General features: G+C 32.4%; 1 protein-coding gene and 1 long non-coding RNA gene across 2 annotated transcripts; both read right to left on the bottom strand.

Annotated features, from left to right (window-relative positions):
- Positions 1 to 3,076: 3,076 nt before the first annotated feature.
- LOC139485749 (sodium- and chloride-dependent glycine transporter 1-like) lies at positions 3,077 to 5,561 on the bottom strand. Its single transcript, XM_071270406.1, has 4 exons — positions 5,466 to 5,561; positions 4,077 to 4,177; positions 3,519 to 3,686; positions 3,077 to 3,283 (listed from the first exon to the last, which is right to left on the bottom strand). The coding sequence occupies exons 2-4, from the start codon at positions 4,143 to 4,145 to the stop codon at positions 3,140 to 3,142; spliced, it is 381 nt and encodes a 126-aa protein (XP_071126507.1). The 5' UTR covers positions 4,146 to 4,177; positions 5,466 to 5,561; the 3' UTR covers positions 3,077 to 3,139.
- A 3,457-nt stretch (positions 5,562 to 9,018) lies between these two features.
- Positions 9,019 to 21,642, bottom strand: LOC139485762 (uncharacterized). The gene is made up of 3 exons (XR_011655390.1): positions 21,536 to 21,642; positions 20,679 to 20,791; positions 9,019 to 9,145 (listed from the first exon to the last, which is right to left on the bottom strand). It is a non-coding gene; the product is annotated as an uncharacterized lncRNA (long non-coding RNA).
- Positions 21,643 to 21,765: the final 123 nt, after the last annotated feature.

The following is a 21,765-nucleotide window of genomic DNA, read 5'->3' as shown; positions in this document are numbered from 1 at the left end:
GTTTTTCGTTTCAATTGTTTTATCTTTCTCATTTCGGGCCCTTTTATAACTGACTATTCGGTATATAGTTATCAAAGTACAAGGATTATAATTTAGTACGCCAGACGCGCGTTTCGTCTACATAAGACTCATCAGTGACGCTCATTTCAAAATATTTATAAAGCCAAACTAGTACAAAGTTGAAGAGCATTGAGGATTCAAAATTCCAAAATACGGCTAAGGTAATTTATGCCTGGGATAAAAAAAATCCTTAATTTTTGGAAAAAAATCAAACTTTGTAAATTTTATAAAAATGATCACGGTATGAGGTTTGCTCATTGTAGAGGCCAGTACGGTGACCTTCAGTTGTTAATTTCAGTGACATTTTGGTCTCTTGTGGAAAGTTGCGTCATTGTGAATCATATCACATCTTCTTTTTATATATATATATGAAGATGGACAGGATGAATACAACATTTGTTACATTCACAGCGTAAAAAGCGCTTTATTTATATTTGGAAGTACTTGATAAATTGCATGCTTATATTGGTGATTTTGAATCTGTTCACAGTTTTGATTTTTCTACCCTGAATACCACATTGCATCACATTCTCATTAAGAAAAAATTCACACACTTAATTAAATTGGCATTTAAAAAGTCAGAATGTGAATATATATGTTCAAACTGTTTTACGTCATTTCTTAGTAGCAATAAACAAAAAAAAAACTATGTCAATTGGACATGCTTTGATACTATATATGCCCTTGAATCTTTACTAGATAAATTTGTGTTCGCTTTGGAGATGCCGTATATCGTTATTCGGAATTCCAATGGGGAGTAACTGTGCACCACTTATTGCGAACCTGTTTTTTGTATTGCTATGATGATGAGTTACAATTTATGACAGACATCAGCAAAGACCCATCGAAACAACATCTGATAAACAAATTTAATAATACTTTTAGATATTTGGATGATATTTTGGCTCTCAAAAATGACGACTTCAGTATGTATACTAAAGATATTTATCCTGTTGAACTTACTTTAAATATAGCTAATACTAACAATGACCACTATCCTCTCCTCGATCGTGATATCTATATCACTAAAGGAAAACTTAATACTAAAATTTATGATAAAAGAGATGATTTTTCATTTGCTATCGTTAATTATCCATTTTGAGAAGTGACGTTCCCTTGTCATCATCTTACGGTGTTTTATATATCTCATCTTGTACGATTCGCTCGTGTATGTAACAATGTTTTAGATTTTAACAAGAGTTTATGTATTACTGAAAAATTATTATACCAGGGTTTTCGATATGACAAACTAGTCAAAACATTTACTAAATTTTATCATCGGTATGAGGACATCATTCGTAAATATAGCTCAACATGCAGACTTTTTATACGTTCGGGTATTTCACATCCAATTTTTTATGGAAATATTCTTTATTAAGCACAAAAATGTCAGTATTCACCTCAGAAACTAACAAAACCTTTAAATAGACTTATTAAGAAGGGATATAGTTACGATACTGTTGTCCAGTCATTAAAGATTGCATATTTTGGCGTTAATATTGAGTGACTTATAGGGTCTTTGCATCGGAACTAAACACATTTATTCAAAAACCAGTTGTTGGCATGACACGGGTTATGTTCTTCTCATATATGTTATGATGGTATGATACTAAACCCCTAACGGGAAGGATAGTGCCTGATATTCATATGATGAAATCATAATCTTTCAATCAGTTTAATTGAAGACTGGAGCTGACATGTCAGTTAAATGCTAGTAGTCTGTTGTTATTTTTTTTTATTATTGTCATTTTGTTTATTTTCTTTGATTACACCTTCTGATATTAGATTAGGATTTCTCTCGAACTGAATTTTAAATGTGCGTATTGTTATGCGTTTACTCTTCTACATTGGCTAGAGGTATAGGGGGAGGATTGAGATCTCATAAACATGTTTAACCCCGCCGCATTTTTGGAGTCAGGAGCCTCTGACCTTTGGAAATTAGTATGGCGTTCATTATCACTGAACTAGTATATATTTGTTTAGGGGCCAGCTGAAGGACGCCTCCGGGTGCGGGAATTTCTCGCGACATTGAAGATCTGTTGGTGACCTGCTGCTATTTTTTCTATGGTTGGGTTGTTGTTTCTTTGACACATTCCCCATTTCCATTGTCAATCTTATTATTTACTACAATAAAAGTATGTTTCAATTAACTCTACAATGAATAGAGAAAAATATTGGGAAAACATCAATGTGTTATATTTCGTTCGTCCTAATCAAACAAGGAATAAATAATGTCTGATTTTTCAATGTTCCTATCAACTTTTAATAAATCATATAATTAAAATTACTTGAAGCACTTGTGCTTAATTCGATAATATTTATGTTTTCCTCAACTAAATTGACGACAATTGAAGCATCTATTGGTCTTCCAGGTACAGAAATATGACGCATTACAGTCAAAATTTACACTTTGAACCTAATGACACTTTTTAATGTCTCCTTTTTCCCACCGAGCAACTCGTTCAATGATTCCATATCTTAGTGTTACGGGAACCATTTGCTCAGGAGTATAGTTCATGTGCGTGCAAAAGATATACGACAGATACCACAGGTAAATTCGTAATCATAAGTCCAAAATAAACTGACAACGTCATTACTGAAAAGAAAAATAACCAACAGACAATCAATAGTACACAAATAAAAACATAGAAAACAAAGTACTTCGCAACTCAAACCCAATTATAAAACTGACAATGATTTCAGGTTCTCCTGAAGGGTAAGCAGATCCTGTATGTTTTTACGAATAACCGTAAATTATATGTTTTTTAAAATCATTTCACTACTGTGAGAATTAACATAAAGAGTAGAAGAAATCATGTTTCCGGTTTGTAATCTGTTTACGGACCAGCTTTGGTTTTCAAGTCCTTCAAATCATTGTTTTGCAAAAATATTCATTAATTTATTTTATTAAGTCATAAAACGTTTTGATAATTCTTAAATTCATGTTAAAAAACAATGGACATTTTTGTTTTAAATCTTTTAACAATTCATAAGGTAAAACAGTACTTGGTCCTCCAACGTCAATTTGATATAAGAGCTACTGTAATAATGTAAATGTGATATGTATGACTCAAATATGTTAAAACATGGTTTGATTTTCAGTTGAACTTGTAGTAAAATGAGGAGAAAATTTTTCTTGTTTTTGCACACATTTATCATATACTGTGCTGTCCATATTTTCTGGTCCCCAGTTAGAAGCTGGTTTTGATCGTTGTTTGAGTCTCTGAAAATAATAATAAAAAAATACATGTATACATGTTATCATGGCAATGATTTATAATAAATAAAACGTATTCTAGCAATTACCTGTAAATTTCGACAATAACTGAAAGACACCAATTAAATGGGTGTATGATAAAACATATATTCTGAAAAGAAAATCAATAGTTTTAAATCAAAAGAATTCTTTTTCTTTTTATACCATGGTAGTTATTGGTAGAAAACCCGATTACTCTTACCTGCAATATTGTGCCATTTGCGTTCCATATGTCTATAACCATGTGTATTGGAATCGGTATTACTGATATCATCCCGATAATCCACCCCGCAGCTATCGCCCATTGTGGATATTGATATGTACCATATGAAACCGGTGTTATCTGTGTCATGTTAAATACAAGCACCATCTGAAAAATTCAAATCGATTGGTTAAATTTGAAATCTGCATAGTACCCTATTCCTATCTAATTGTTTTATTTAATTCATTTTTTGTGTTATTTTTGTACCTCAAAAATGTGCCAATACAATTTATCAATAAAATCGATAAATATGTAACTACACACAATGCAACTATAATAAGCAAAGCATGTTGATTTCATTTTTTCAACAGTTTATACTTACTGTCAGATATATATTTTTATCATGACCAGTTACATATCAACTGTTAATTTTGTAGAGGTCTGATGATATTGTGCAGAGTAATTGTCGTTGGACAAAGACACTAACCTATGTTTACATATTATTTTGGAATTATATAGTACTTTGATTTGATTGGTCTAAACTAAAAGGCAACATACCACTAAAATAACAGGTGTTATGAATTTCCAACATATACTCCACCAAATGCAAGGCTTTCGTCCTATCATTAGTTCAATATTTTCATATAATCTGTTTGCGCCTTCAATTCAAAGACATAGCAGTGTTTTATGTTATTTATGCAGTTTTTTGAGTAATTTCTAATGTTCAATTCGCAAGACTTATAAAGAAGATATCACACACAAAACCTGAGAAGAAAAAAAAATACTTTATTAGTCAATTGACAGATTAAACGTCTTCTGCACGATATTCATTACTTTCCGCTATTTTAATTGTTAGATCCGTGATCAAATTTAAAGTAACCAATCAACGAGTATGGATATGTATACAAATGTAGTTATGTCTAGATAAGTTTTGAGTCCAAACTAACAATTAAAATGGCAGAAAGTAATGAATATCGTGCAGAAGACGTTTACTCTGTCAATTCACTAATGAAGTATTTTGTTTTTTCTCCGGTTTTGTGTGTAATATCTTCTTAATAAGACTTTAGAAATACATATAGAATGTCAGAACTTTTTAGGTCAATGTTACATTTCTGGCAATTTATAATAAAAAAATATGAATATTTATCAAATATTTGTTGCGAAAACATTTGGTATTGCATTTGTTATAAACGCACAATTGTCCCTGTTCCTTTCACTGTCTTGGGCGAAAATTCCAATTATTGGTTTTTGTGCCTATATTCCAAATGACGTGAGGTTATTGCCTTCTTGACGACAATGACGAACAATGAAAGTGTTCGTATTGAAAAGTATGAATTATGCCCCCATTATGCTGCAATCTCGCTTTTTTGTGCTGTGGTTTATTAAATAGTTATAATTGAACGTTTTTCTATCCTTTGTAGAACTTAAATATGTGTTTAATGAATTATAACCTATCTTTTCCATATTGGATCAGCAAAATATGTTATAATATAACATATGTATAATGGCAAACAATTTTGAGCTGTATTTGTTGATACTTTATTTAGTACTCTTCCCGAGTTCAAATTTCACTCAAATTAACGTTGTGTACATGTATACTGAACTTTATATAATTATTTTTTTTATTTTAGAATTAGTAAAATCGTGTTGCTGATTACCAGTTTGTGTTCTTATGAAACATTTATCAGCCCTTCTACATGTTCTAGGTGTATAAATAGCATGTATAAGAGAAAATGTTACTCCCATATTTATCAAAGGTTTTTTTTTGTAATCTTTAACTTTTTTTTGTGTTATGAATATCCTTCTATTAATTATAGTAAGTCTTAAAGTGATTGTAGTTTAGAACATGATATACAATCATTCTAACCAAAAATACCTAATTTATATATCAAAAAGACATACACTGGTATTCGTAAAACCGCGAGATCTTACAGCTGGTTTACTCACCATAAATCCATCCGATTGTAATGTTTTCCAAAATACAGATTAAAATTACAGAAAATAGAGCACAGTACCAATCAACTATTTGCAGAGCATAAATTCCTCCCTATGAATAAAGAAATTATTAGCATAAGGGACAAAAGAATACTATCTTTATATTCAAATTCTCTGCAAAGTAAACAATAAATGGAAACCAGTCTAGACGGGTGGTTTGTTTGCTGCAGATGTCATAGTCCAAATTGTAATGACGTCTGCCAAGGCCATCTTTTTTTTTTTTCTGGGACGCGTTCATACGACGTTATAACGCTGCAGCTATTTTTAACGTCTAGAATTTGAGAGAGAATATTGGGGGAACTTTGAGACACAATTTTGACACGTACAGTATTTGCATCCTTAGGCGTTACTATTTTAGCGACCAATCAGCGGTCATCGACAGACTTGAATTACTGTTTATGTAAATCAAACGTTCCGGAAATTTGGGTTGATCAAGTTTTTACCATACGTAAAAAAGGGCTTTAGCGTTATGACGTCGTATGAGGCATTGTCAGACGTCATGTTTTTTTGGACAACTGAAGTCGCTAAAGGATTTGCGTTGAGACTAGAAATAGTCATACATGACGAAATTATTTCTAATTATAATATACTGTTACATAACGTTATGAAAGTGTATATTTGTATGTCAAACGTCGATGTAAATTTGAATTAACCTATCATTTTTTTCTTGAATGTCCTGTATCAAGTCAGGATATGACAGTTATAGTCAACCTCAGTACTGCAGTGTTGTTGTTGCTCAAATGTTTTCCTCTAATAGTGGGTGTGTTTCCTTCGGTTTTAGTTTGTAACCTGCATTTGTTTTCTCTCTGTCGATTAATCACTTTTCAAACAACGGTATACTATTGTTGCCTACATTTACCAATTTTCATTTTAATTAATACATGATGTTGGATTGGAAAGACCTGACAAATATTTACTATAATATTTTGATCATGGTAATTTTTTCATTCTGATTTTAAAAACTGGATTTTTTCTTCATATAGAGATCTTCAATATGCAAAGAGATTTTTTTTACGATTAGACCTTGATCGTTAAGTTTTCTCTTTAATACATGACTGCATTTTCTTTTTTTGAGAAAATGTATCGATGGGAACGAAATACTATTAATAATATGAAATACAATATCGCAATGCTAAGTTCATTTCAGTCTATACGTAAAAGAGTAAAACATCAAAAGTAACAAAACATGTAACAGGTTGGGAACACTACCTTATATGGCAATGCCTAAATTAGCATATTTATGTTCTCGCACATGTAATTGTTTATTTACATGTGACGCAATTCATTTTACCTGGGTTTTTGACCAATCAACTAAATGAGTAACAATGCATGATGGACTACTACTTGATTACAATCAAGCAAGAACACATGTTATTTACTGAAATACAACACATTTTTTTCGTGCATTGCGGGGTTAACAATTTTGCTTAACTTTTCATTTTTTGTATTCACATTTTAAGTTCGTGATATAAAGTATTCGTTCCATGCTCAGGTTAACGAAAAGTTGTTACTATGCGAAGAAACAAGTGTTTGAATTACCCGATATATAACCATAAATATGTTTCGTGATGACAAGGAGATTTTATGTATTCGTCCACCAGACAGCAACAAAACAACATTGATAAACACAATTACCCATAAGAAAAAAAGTTAAGTTGATTGCGTCTTGGATGGAAAGAAATTTCATTTTACACTCAGACCTTATCTTCTTCTTTCTATATACAAAGCACGTTTACAGAAAACTTAAAAGGTATTATAACATCCAATATGATCCACAGGTTTTAGATGATTTGAGATATTGCATATACGTCAATAGTACAGCAACCGAATGATAAAAATAGCTCTGAGGTATATTTTGGAATAAAATACGCAACTGACGGACTTAATCAGTGGATGAAACTATACAAAATATGTTTAAGCTAATTACCGTACAAAATGAGAATGGAAATGAGGAATGAGTCAAAGAGACAACAACCAAGCCATAGAGCAGACAAAAGCCGAAGGTCACCACTGTATCTTCGTAAAGCGAGAATCTCCGCACCCGGAGGAGTCCTTTAGCTAGCAGAAATATGTATACTAGTTCAGTGACTATAGACGTCATACTAAACTCTGTTGTACACAGGAAACTAAGATTAAAGTCAGTTAAGACAATCAAATGCCACAGGCTCCTGACTTGGGACAGGCGCAAACATGCACCGAGGTTGAACATGTTTTTGAGATCGATTTCAACCCTCCTCCTATACATCTATCCAATGCAGTAAAAACAAACACACAGCATTATGCAAAATCAAACTTGATAAAGAGAAGTCTGAGTCAGAAAAGGTAATAAAAGAAACTAAACAAACTGACAATTATACATAAATTAACAAAGGACTACTAGCAGTTACTTACATGCCAGCTCCAGACCTCAATTACAGCCGATTTCATTGAGTGTGTAATGAAAGGTAGAATCCTTGGTTAGCTTGCATGTTAGCCGAACAGTAAAATCGTTACTATGTAAGGTATACTACCATCCTTTCGAATTAGTTTAGACTTACAGACATGTAAATAGGCTATAACCGGAATTGTCTACTCTTAAGGATGGCAATTTACCTAACCTGCAATCGGCTGTAAACTGATTGAAAGATCATGTCTTCACTCAAATATCAAGCACAATTCCTACCCACTTTTATAACACTTATTTTTACCATGATACTGAATATAATGATGTTTTTACTTATAGTTCAGGTCCTGATAAAAATTTTACACATCCAGTGCAGATAGACGTGTTTCTGTGTCAGTTTTCTTGTTTTCGAGGCAGAAATGTTTTTAAATGACACTATACATGTTTAAAGAGCTCAAAACATTTACGTTCTGGAGAGTGGTCACTCCATCTTCAATTTCACTGTTTCCCGCCGTGAAATTAGTGCAAAGGTACAATACATAACTATGAAACCTGTTCAACTACTTTTACAAGGCGAAAAAGAAAGTCGAATTGTGAAGCCCGTAAACACATGAAACAATACATTTCTAATCTGAGAAGAGAATGCACATTGAAGATTATGTTATATATATTTCAATAAACATATTCGCAGAACAAAAACATTTATTTTGAGAATCCCAGACACTATATTAGTTTTCACTTTTTCCACTAATTCCACGTGTTTTCTATTGATAGTAAACTCGTAGTAACCCACAATGCATTGTAGTTCATTGAGTCGATTGGTCAGGGTTTTAAGGCCATCATTGGCCTTGTGTTTGGGAATTTACTATGCAAATATATCTTGACGTCAGGAAATTTAGATTTCTCGACCTGTGTAAATGGATGTACGTTAACTGCTATTTTTTTTACAGTCATTATACAAATGAATTCATGTAAAGCGCATCATTTATTGATTCGGAATGTGGGAACAGGATAAGTATATAAAAAACTAATTTGTTTAGTTGAAAAGAGAAAAGTGTCAATAAAAGACCCAAAGACATAGCTTCATATTATCTGTCTATTTTAGGTGTATATTTACCTGCATAACAAATGGAATTCCAAATATAAACTCGATTACGCAGATTCCACCTTTTAACAAGACCTTTCTTCTTATAAATAATTTAGGAAATTCATCTGTCAACGCACTCACAATAGCCTCCATCGTTCCAAACTAAACCAAACAGCAAGTGATTAAAACGAATAGTAGTCGTATAAATTCGTACGTTTACTTTTTGATATTGTTCTTTCTTTGTATTGAATTTTAATAATCAAATCAACGTATAGTATGTTTGCATGTTATGCTGAGACGTCCTGTTTTAAATTAAAAGTAAAGCAATTTTACAATTTTACACCGCTTGGTCGATGTCACTGTTGATTGAATATTCGTCCCAGAGGGTAGCGCAGTAGTTATCACTTCGTTGTTGACATGCATATCAATTATAAGGACATTTTCATAAATTTACTGTTTGCAGAAGTATAAATTATTCAAAATAATAAAGATTTCCCCAGGCAAAGATTTCCTAAGCTGTATTCGGCACAACGTTTTGGAATTTTGGGTCCTCATTGCTCTTCAACTTTATACTTGTTTCTATTATTTCTACTATTTCGATTTGAGCGTCACTTATGACTCTTGTGTAGACCAAACGTCTGGCGTATCGAATTATAAGCCTGATACCTTTGATAACCAAATTAGAGGTTGTTTTATTCGTAATACATAAAGTTTGTATAAAGATTTTATAACCATGATAAAGAGGGACAACACATACACCAGAGGGACATTCAAACTCATAGATAAAAATAATAAACCAACAATGCCATAATAAATACAAACAGACAATTAATAGTACACAAGACACAACAAATAAAACTAAAGACTTATCAATACGAACCCCACCAAAACATTGGGGTGATACTAGGTGCTCCGGAAGAGTAGGCAAACTCTTCCTGCTCCAAATGTAAAGACACGAAAATACAAAAGTATGTTTATTTAAAAAGTTAGATCTGCACACTGTATCGTATCGTTTGTATGTATAAGAACTAAGCATCTATGATAACATTATAAATATACAATGTACATTTTGTATTTAACTTTTAAACAGTGAATTCATATAAAAAAGGTAAGCTTTAGATTGTTAAAATGCTTAAAAGCTAACGGCTCTGTTTAATAATCAAATCAACGTATAGTATGTTTGCATGTTATGCTGAGACGTCCTCTTTTAAATTAAAAGTAAAGAAATTTTGCAATTTTACACCACTTGGTCGATGCCACTGTTGATGGAATATGCGTCCCAGAGGGTAGCTCAGTACTAATCACTTCGTTGTTGACATGCATATCAATTATAAGGACATTTTCATAAATTTAATGTTTGCAAAAGTATAAATTCTTTAAAATAATAAGGATTTCCCCAGGCATAAATTTCCTAAGCTGTATTCGGCACAACGTTTTGGAATTTTGGGGTCCTCATTGCTCTTCAACTTTATACTTGTTTCTATTATTTCTACTATTTCGATTTGAGCGTCACTTATGACTCTTGTGTAGACCAAACGCGTGTCTGGCGTATCGAATTATAAGCCTGATACCTTTGATAACCAAATTAGTGGTTGTTTTATTCGTAATACATAAAATTTGTATAAAGATTTTATAACCATGACAAAGAGGGCCAACAGGGTCCGTGTATATCTGCGTCCATTCGTTTTTCGTTTTGAAATATCAAAAACAAAAAACGAAAGTGTTTTCATTTTTTGTTTTTGATTTCTTAAAAACCAAAATGAAAAACGAAAGTGTTTTCATTTTTCGTTTTTGATTTCTTAAAAACCAAAATGAAAAACAAAAGTGTTTTCGTTTTTCGTTTTTGATTTCACAAAACGAAAAACGAAAAACAAAAATATTTTCATTTTTCATTTTTGATTTCTCACAAACTAAAATCGAAAAATGAAAGTGTTTTCATTTTTCATTTTTGATTTCACAAAAACAAAAAACGAAAAACGAAAATCGAAAGTGTGTTCAATTTATCTTTCCCACACTTTTTTTAAAAATGACAATGTTGTCATTTGTCATTCATTTAAAGGTGCTTCAGACAATGAAATTATAACAATGTTGTCGATTTTTGTTACATACCAAAAGGGTGAACATAAAGTTTTGTATATAATTTTAATTATTTCTCGATTTATAATGTAAAATGTTTTCTTTTCTTGATGTACAGTCATTGATAGTAAATGTTGCTAATGCAAACACTCCGGTATTCATTCAACTTAATGTAGACAAAATAGACCGCATGACTTCTGAATTGAACTACGGTGATGAAGTAATCAAAGACTTTCAAATTACCTTTGTTTATATCTTTCATAAAGAATTAATTATTATATTTAAATATTAAACGAATCACAAATTTAAATTGTACAATATAATATTATATAAAGGTGGTACAAATAAATAGATTGATGACAACATCACACTAACAAGGGAGGTAACTACTTTTAAAACTAACAAGAAAACTAGCCCGGTCGTTAAAGTATACATGAACACCGGTTGTCAGATCAATATTATTTTAATCGAAGAAAATGTCGACGGATACAAAAGTCTTTATCAATCTAAACACTAAGGATGCGTGATCTTAACTTTTAAGTTTGGAGAGGTTGATATAAGATGATGATATAGAAGCGTATTAACTAGCCTCTATTACAAATAAAGCAAACCATATTTTGGCCAGGGAAGGGCTCAAGGACCCCGGAAGAACTGGAAAAAAATTTACAAAATTTTCGGACCTTTTCTTAATCTAAAGCGCAAGTTTTGTCTTATTTATTTTATTATGTTCTGGTCTCGGAGCAAAATATATAGATACAGTGTAAGACTTTTAGTATTTACATGTAGAAGCAATATCAAAAGACATATGTAGGATGAATAAAAAACAATGTAATCTACATAGTCAAGTGTGTGGCTATTGTTAGTTTAAACATATTTATTAATAGTGGATTGGCAATGTTCTCCTCGGAACATGGATCGAACCAGGAACTTCTGTTCTTGTAGTCCGATGCACTAACCAATGTTACTTTTGTATAATGAGTATCAATGGTCCGGTTCCTCGTCGAAGACCCTCCCGCTACTTTCAAGATGAAGAACAGGAATAAAAGCCCTGTTCATTAATAATTTGTATTTTTTCAATATATTGTGTGCGATTTTGTCCCGTGTACATTTACTCCACATCTCTTTATTTTCTATTTAGTACCTGGATACGGCTCAATGCTAGTTTTAGCCCTCCAATGTTAAAGGCCTAGGTCATATGTTTTTTTTTTTAATTGTTTGATGCCGTGGGATTGGGATTTTTAGCTTTAATGTAACCCTTGTCAGCTTTAACTTGTGTTTACAGCAAAGATAGCCAGTTTTGTGTTCTGTAATATACTGTAACAGTTTAATTTTCCATGTCCGGTAGCATCGTAACTTCTCAAAACATCTTCCGAGCAATATTTGGACATCTGTGCCGTGGGCATGTACAATTGCCAAACCACACATGCCCGTTCTTGAGTCTTCGTAGATCTATTCCAACTTAAGAATTATTGAGTGTACGACAAGCAGAACATGATATTTTATACCATTGAATATTGAATCCATAGTCATAAAGATCGACTACTTGATTGGTGTTCCTTTAACGTAGCTGCAGAACAAAACGAGAGAGCTACTTTCGAATATTTCTACAATTTCAAGCAGTTTTCCACTCACAAATACAATAATGTTTTCAACAATTATTAAAATAATTTTTTTTTACACTTTTTTATTTTTATATTGTTTTAAAATATCAATTTGACTTGAATTTGGGATCCCGCTAACATGTTTAACCCCGCCACATTCTAAATGTATGTGTCCCAAGTCAAGATCCCGTTATTCAGTGGTTGTCGTTTGTTTATGTGTTACATTTTTGTTTTTCATTTAATTTTTGTACATAAATTAGGCCGTTAGTTTTCTTGTTTGAATTGTTTTGCATTTTATTTCGGGCCCTTTTATAGCTTCTTATGTGGTATGGGCTTTGCTCATTGTTGAAGGCCGTACGGTGACTTATAGTTGTTAATTTCTGTGTTATTTTGGTCTCTTGGTCTCATTGACAATCATACCACATCTTCTTTTTTTTATATTTATATGAGTATATTAAATATACATGTATATACCAAGCTAAGTCAGTTTATATCTTGTTTCTCGTCTGACTATACAAAAGGCTAGGAGAGCTACTTTGATAGATCAGGTTGACTGATAAGCTGTCTATATAAAGTAATGGGACAATGCATGACATGAAGACATCACCAAATCACCGTACATATATGTAATACTCAAAAAGACATCCAGAGCTTACCATAGTCATCAACTACCCACCAACAGGCCGTGAGCTCTGGTTGGGTCTTAATTCAATCCAAGAGCACAGCAAATTGTCAAAATATTCTATTCAAACTGGGTTACCTGGGAGAAAAACATTGAAACTTTCCAAAGAAATACACCCCCCCCCCCCCTCAACTTTTTAATAAGGAGATATGGTATTATTGCAAATGAGTCAACTATCCCACAAAGTTCAAATGTAGTGGATGTAAGCAGTTATATACAAGCAACCATATAACCTTCAACAATGAGAAAAAAAATACGGTATTGTCGGCTACAATAGTCCATGAAATGAAAAATATGAAACAGTTCAATTGAGAAAAATAACGGCCTATTTTAAAACAACATAAATTACGAAAAACAAATATGAAGACATCAACAAAATACAACCACTGAACTACATGCTCCTGGGTTGGAACAGGCACATGCAATATATGGCGGAGTTAAACATGTTTGTGAGCGCTCAATCCTCCCCTCAACCTGAAACAGTTTGTTACAGCACAGCATAAGAACAAACTATACAAATCATCGGAAAAGGGCTTAACGTATGAGATCGATACAAAACAGAAGGGAAAAAAAAGGTCTAACAAAAACACATACCGAATGTGGCAGGGTATTTATACATCGTTTTCAAACAATCAAAGTACTGAAGTACTGAACATCGAATGACTGCAAGTTCTTTTGGATTGTCACAAGCACTTGTCTCAGAAAAAAAATCACATCTCTATACTTGAAAGTGAAGTTAATGTACAGATATATTTTTTTTGAAACTCAGTACACATATTCTATATCATATGATCTTTTTAATTTCAATGCCAAATATAGAGTTCTGACCCTCAATTCCACGATCTACTAGACATGGAAAATGATAGTGCGAGTGGGGCATTTATGTTCTTATCACATTCTTATTCAAATCCTTTATTAAAGAAGTCAGTAAATTTACTACAGATAACACTACATTTGTAAATTAGACGAACTAATCTAATCAAAATGTATATCTCTAATTTCGTAATACTTATGTGTATGAGAAAATTCATATATAAATGTATATCAATTTTGATAAGATTGTTGAACGAACGCGTTCAATCTTAGGATTTTATTCTTGTCAATTTTTCCGACCGAGCAGAGCGAGTCGAAAACAATTAAATAGACGTCTTTCAAGCCAAAGTTAATATGTTTGCTATACACACATATGATTTTATTAAACTTGGTTATCAATTGTTAATAAAAAAAACAGTCCTAGATAATAAAAAATCATGAAATATTTGGTCTAGTAATAAAAAAATCACACAAAAAACAGTAGTTGTCGTTTGTTGATGTCGTTCTCGCTTCTCGTTTTTTTAGCTCACCTGGCCCGAAGTGTCAAGTGAGCTTTTCTTATATCTTGGCGTCCGTCGTCCGTCGTCGTAACTTATACAAAAATCTTCTCCTCTGAAACTACTGAGCCAAATTCAACCAATCTTAGCCACCATCATCATTGGGATATCTAGTATAACAAATGTGTCCAGTGACCTTGCCAACTAACCAAGATGGTCGCCATGGATAAAAATAGAACATAGGAGTAAAATGAAAATTTTGGCTTATATCTCAGAAATCAAAGCATTAAGAGCAAATCTGACATGGGTAAAATTGTTTATTATGTCATTATCTATCCACCCTGAAAGTTTCAGATGCATCAGACAACCTGTTGTTATGTTGCTGCGCCTGAATTGGAAATTTTAAGAAAATTTTGCAACTTTTGGTTATTTTCTTGAATATTATTATAGATAGAGATAAACTGTAAACATCAATAATGTACAGCAAAGTAAGACCTACAAATAAGTCAACATGACGAAAATGGTCAATTGACCCCTTAAGGAGTAATTGCCCTTTCAAGTCAATTTTTAACAATTTTCATAATTTTGTACATTTTTACAAAATATTTTCCACTGAAACTACTAGGCTAAGTTCATTATAGATAGAGATAATTGTAAGCATCAACAATGTTTTGTAGAGTAAGATCTACGAACACATCACCATCACCAAAAACACATAGACCAAGGTAAGCGACACAAGCTCTTCAGAGCCTCTAGTTATATATAGAGTTTAGACTTTTGGTTTTCCCGTTTATGAATGGTTTTACACTAGTCATTTTGGAGGATCCTTATAACTTGTTATTCGGTGTGAGTCAAGGATTCGTGTTGAAGAGGGTACTTTAACCTATAATAGTTTCCTTCTACACACTGTGACTTGGATGGAGAGTTGTCTCATTGGCACTCATACCATGCACATCTTCTTATATCTATATATTCTTTCGATATTTTTGATTGGGGTCTGGAGCTGGCATGTCAGTTACTGCGAGTAGTTTTTTTGTTAATTTATGAATCATATTCGTTTTGTGTAGTTTCTTTTGTTTACTATTTTGTCATCGGACTCGGATTTCTTTTAAACTGAGTTTCTCTGTGCATATTGTTGTGTGTTTGTTTATTCTACATGAGCTAGATATAAAATTGAGAATGGAAATGGGGAATGTGTCAAAGAGACAACAACTCGACCAAAATAAAAAAACACAACAGCAGAAGGTCACCAACAGGTCTTCAATGTAGCGAGAAATTCCCGCACCCGGAGGCGTCCTTCAGCTGGCCCCTAAACAAATATATACTAGTTCAGTGATAATGAACGCCATACTAATTTCCAAATTGTACACAAGAAACATCATTGTATAGCGGGAGGGTTGAGATCTAACAAAGCATGTTTAGCCCCGCCGTATTTTTGCGCCTGTCCCAAGACAGTAGACTCTGATCTTTGTTAGTTTTTTATGGTTTTTTTTTTGTCTAAGTTAAGTGTGACGTCCATTTTCACATTACTAGTATATATTTTTATTTAGAGACCAGCTGAAGCCCGGATTTTCTCGTTGTGTTGAAGACTCATTGGTGGCCTTCGGCTGTGCTCTTTGGTTAGGCTGACTGTTGTTTCTTTGACACATGTTTTATTTCCATTCTCAATTTTATTGATTGATCAATTGATTGATTGATTGATTGATTGATTGATCATTTTACTACAAGCAAAAGTCATGATCATTTGAGAATCCTTTATTTGTATTGTAGTGTTTATTTCACCAAGGTGTTGCAACCTGTAATGTAAAATAAATTACAGCCGACTGCACTGAGTGTGTAGGCACAGGTAGCCTATCCTTGGATAGCTAGCTTGTATTATAGATTAGGTACCCCCCTTCAAGAGTAGACTAGTTCGACAAATAACCAATCAATCTGTCTGTAGGACTAGGCTCCTTCTACAGGAGGGTGGTATACCTTACCTAGTTACTTCATAGTTCAGCTAACAAACAAGCGATCCAAAGATATAACCTTTGTCTACACACTCAATGTAATCGGCTGTAATGAAAATGCGGAGTTTGTGAGGCCAGGCTCAAGCAACCAGTCGGTAGCAGTCAGTTTTCAAATATATAAAAACAAATATTGCATAAGACTCAAACGTACTTAAAATGTTTTTATTAAATATATAACCACTATATCATCAGTTTTTAAAATATAATTAAGCAGTCAAAGACACTTTTCAATGGATTTTAAAATTTCATTTCTGGTTTATTTAAGAATTGAATGCTTTTTTGTTGTTACTTCATTGAGGTGTAAAGCGATAATCGAAATACATTTTGTATGAAAAGCGGAAGCGCTTCATTCTGAAAATGCACGCACGGTCAACGCTTTTACAACCCTATGAAAAAGAAGCATTCAATATCTATAATTACATGTTTTAGCTAGGATCATGAAAACACGATTTTTATCAAGATTTTATTAAATTCACCTTTGCACTTTATTGTAAGACCTCGTGTCATCATGAATAATGATTTTCGTTGTCTAATGAGATGTGCAGTTAGCCAATCAGAATAACGAATTATAATGAAACATACATCTTATGTTATTATTAGTTATATAAAGCCAAAATCAATCGCTTTCGATATATTACACAGCGTACTGCCCGCTTTACATTTTAAATAGTCAACACTTGGAGTGTTTATAGAATCGTAAATAATTATGATTTTTTTTAATGATGGCGAAATTGCACTATTGGGTGATTTAGCTTTCTTTCCTTATTATCGGCATCCTGTCAAATAGTTCATGAAAAGTAATAATAATTCTGCATTAAAAGAAAAGAAAGTTGCACTCGTGCTTTAACTTTTTTTTTCCACACAAAACTGTTTTTACAAAACATTCTACCTCTGAACTAGTGGATTTCGCTTAAATATGACTGGACAAAAGGTTTATTTTTTGTATTCAAAGTATGGTGGGCAAGGAAATTATTTATTAGCTGATAAAAGATTGATCCGTGCTATAAATTAACTTGTAATTTTGATCAAGTAGGCCCTAGATCTCTAGCTTACGTTCTCACCTAGAGCAGATAAAAGTATTGCCGCAGAATTTTTTTATTAACTGTCTGGTAAGGGTTTTTGTAGGGTATACGACCTCAACTTTAGACCTACTTTAGAAAAAAAAACTAAGCAGAACAACACCCTGGATTTTTCTACTGTAGACCCCAGCTACCCAGCTTCCCTTTGCACCTAGTGAGGACAATTTTTATTACACTTTCGGTAAGGATGGGGTTCGGTGTTCGACCCCAACTTTGAACCTATCTTTGACAAAAAATAAGCTAAACAGCAACCTTGATTTTTTTCTCCAGCAGACATCAGCTACCAAGCTCCCCTTTACACATTGTTCGGACAGAAGTATTTCCGTAGACATTTGTTTATTAACTTTTATGTAATGATGGGGTAGGGTGGGTAACTGCGGTCCACTTGAAAAAAAAATACAGGGACTCCAATGTGGTGTGGTCTATGCAAAAGAATTACCGGAAATCTATGGTAGTTTGCAAAATAATAGTCTTTTTTATAATGTTATATATAAAATGTTGGTAAATAATGAAAGCATGCTTCTGAATTAATAGACATAGAAATAAAGAGAAACCATATGATAACCAATATCAATCTCCCAGAGACAAACTAACGTTCATTAAGGCAACTAGTATGATGGTCTGGATTCGGGGTTCTTAATTTCTGTATTCTGTGATATTTTATGCCATATTTCTCTATTCTTTATACTTTTTGACAATTATTCTCTTATCATTACATTTTAACACCATTATTCTAGCTATTTTATTTATTTCTTGGTCCATTGTCTCTATTGTTTATATTTTTTGTCCACTATTCCCAATTCCATAATCCCCCATCAACGACCTCTAGTTAATGTCACCTTAAATTAATATAGTCTTCACAAATAAGCAAAATTAATACCTTATAGGCTCCTAATGACAAACCAATTTAATATCCCAGTTTGAATTGTGAAATTGCGGAAATTTTGAAAATTAAATCAAGCAAAATACATTATCGTCCTCGTAGTTCGTAAAATACTGGCAGATGGATCTTGGTCATCAATTCTAATAATCTTGGATCGACCTTTTTAAACTTAAAAGTAATAAAGTTCACGCATCCATATTGTTCCGATTGCTAAAGGCTTTTGCATCCGTCGACATTATCTTCGATTAAAGTAGTATTGATCTGACAACCTCTGTGCATGTATACTTTAACGACCTTTAAATGAATGACAAATGACAACATTGTCATTTTTTGAATGACAATTAAACTGTGTTGGAAAGATAACATAAATACACTTTCGTTTTTCGTTTTTTGTTTTTGTGAAATCAAAAATCAAAAATGAAAACACTTTCATTTTTCGATTTTAGTTTTTGAGAAATCAAAATTGAAAAATGAAAATACTTTTGTTTTTCGTTTTTTGTTTGTGAAATGAAAAACGAAAAACGAAAACACTTTCGTTTTTCGTTTTGGTTTTTAAGAAATCAAAAAACGAAAAATGAGAACACTTTCGTTTTTCATTTTGTTTTTTATGAAATCAAAAACGAAAAATGAAAACACTTTCGTTTTTTGTTTTTTGTTTTTGATATTTCAAAACAAAAAACGAATGGACGCAGATATACACGGACCCAACATATACACCAGAGGGACATTCAAACTCATAGATAAAAAAAAATAGACCAACAATGCCATGATAAAGACAAACAGACAATTAATAGTACACAAGACACAACAAATAAAACTAAAGACTAATCAATACGAACCCCACCAAAACATTGGGGTGATACTAGGTGCTCCGGAAGAGTAGGCAAACTCTGCCTGCTCCAAATGTAAAGACACGAAAATACAAAAGTATGTTTATTTGAAAGTTAGATCTGCACACTGTATCGTATCGTTTGTATGTATCTATTATACTAAAATTACGAGGTTCAATTTGTCAGCCGTCATCACGTAAAAACGACAAATCAAAGAATTCAGATTTATATATAACTAATATAGTACAAAGGTGTAGATTAAAAATTACACCACTCAAGGCCATTTTGTTTTCCACGTATTTTATATTGCCAATATTTAAGAAGTTCCGGGTCGAGTCCGATACCGATACCAATAGTATATTCACCTGTTACATATCCTTATCTGTACGTTCTGCATCTAACAGGTGCACCACCAAACGGTGTATTTAGGATTATGCTATATACACGGATCATAATCACAGGGTTGACACTACTAAATTCAATCATTGTCAAATTGTTACCTATTGTAGTATTTTAATCAGTAAGACTTTCTAAGATAACAATGTACCAATAATTGATAAGTTCATGTTCGACGGGTTCAAACAGAAAGATTTGAAAGCAGAGAAAACTGTGTATCTTATAATCGGCATGACTTTATCAGAAAAATGATACTAAAATAAGGCTTGCGCATAGTTATATACTTTAATTCAGTCACGGACCCGCGATATCACGGGTGTGTTCTAGTAAGAACTAAGCATCTATGATAACATTATAAATATACAATGTACATTTTGTATTTAACTTTTAAACAGTGAATTCATATCAAAAAGGTAAGCTTTAGATTGGTAATATGCTTAAGACCTAACGGCTCTGTTTTATATAGTTGTATGTGTGTTTTAATTTTTCTGTTTTAACATGTTTTTTTAACTTTTTTCATTTATGAGTTTTAGTTTTATATTTATTTTCATATTTTACCGAGTAAACGGAGGGTATTACTGTTAAATAGTCTCAATTACATAACTTTCAATAATTCATCAAGCGTATCCAATTAGAAATATAAGCTAATTAAATAGTGTAGCTGCCTTAGCTAGTTTGTATTTTCTATTACTCCAATGAGGTTTTGAAAAAAGCATGTGTTCGTGGTGGATGAAAAATGTAAATGTTATATATTGTTTTGATGTTTTTAACGATTCATATGCTGGGAAAGTCACAGAACAACATATTATATTTGAAAAAAAACTCTTACCTGTGTATCAATACCTATTGTAAATAGCATTAGGAAAAAGAGAACAGCCCAAAATGGTGATATTGGGAAGCTCGAAATAGCTTCAGGGTATGTTATAAATACCAAACCAGGTCCTGCAAAAATTTAAAAGAAAACATGCTATAAATGTAAATCAGCAAGCCGTTACTTCCAGGATTTTTTTTAACCGAGACAATGTTTGAAAATACTCAACTTAATTATTCAACATCGTGTAAATATACGCTTCAAATAATAAGTTGGTATAGTATGAATGTTAAGACTAATGCGCCAGAAGCTTCAAGACTATTTAATTTATGAATTACACAGTCTAAGAACTCGGTTCTGTTTTTTGGATATGTCCACTCTGTGTTTTTGTTAGATGTACTTCTATTTGTATCCAGCTAATGAGTTAAGCATTTCCCGATCTGATTTTTATAGTTTGTTCCTATGTTGTACTGTTACACCACTCGTCGACGCTCATAAACATTTTAGTATGGAGTCTGAAATTCAGTGGTTGTCGTTGGTTCATGTCGGTCATATTTGTGTTTCGTAAATTATTTTGATTTGAATTAGGTCATTATTTTTCTCATATAATTGTTTCATATTTGTCCTATCGTGGCCTTCAATATTCAACCATACGGTTTTCGGATTTTCGCATTATCGAAGGTCTAACGGTTGTCTACGATAGCTTACATCTACTTCATTTAAATGTTGGCATGCATGGTGGATAGTTGTCTCATTTGCTATTAAACCACATCTCCGTATTTGAATTAAGAGTTCTTCATGAATCTTTTTTACTTGATGTGTCTGAACAAGAATGTGTAATTTTAGTTTATGTCCATAGAGATGCAAGTACATACCTTGATTTAGTACTTTGTCAACTGTTGTTCCTTTGTTCAAAGCCATGAAACCAAGCATCGAAAATGTTATAAAACTACCAAATATACTTGTTCCACAGTTCACTGCTGGAACAATCATTGCATTCCTGGTATATAAATTAAAAAGATTTTAAGATTTAAAGATTTTATTGTTTTAAAAATGACGAATACATATTTGCATCTGTGGTTCCAGGGTTAAAAATTGCACTTTA

This window comes from Mytilus edulis, chromosome 8 (genome assembly GCF_963676685.1).
Source record: "Mytilus edulis chromosome 8, xbMytEdul2.2, whole genome shotgun sequence".
Classification (NCBI taxonomy): domain Eukaryota; kingdom Metazoa; phylum Mollusca; class Bivalvia; order Mytilida; family Mytilidae; genus Mytilus; species Mytilus edulis.
Note: the sequence above shows the minus strand (reverse complement) of the source record. Positions and strands in the feature narration are given on the sequence as shown.

What these genes read in the sequence shown, in the direction of transcription:
- LOC139485749 (XM_071270406.1), bottom strand. Translation starts at nt 4,145, where the DNA reads ATGATAGGACGAAAGCCTTGCATTTGGTGGAGTATATGTTGGAAATTC. An exon ending in TAACACCTGTTATTTTAGTG is followed by an intron (nt 3,687 to 4,076) that starts GTATGTTGCCTT and finishes TGAATTTTTCAG; the next exon opens with ATGGTGCTTGTATTTAACAT. An exon ending in CAAATGGCACAATATTGCAG is followed by an intron (nt 3,284 to 3,518) that starts GTAAGAGTAATC and finishes TATTATTTTCAG; the next exon opens with AGACTCAAACAACGATCAAA.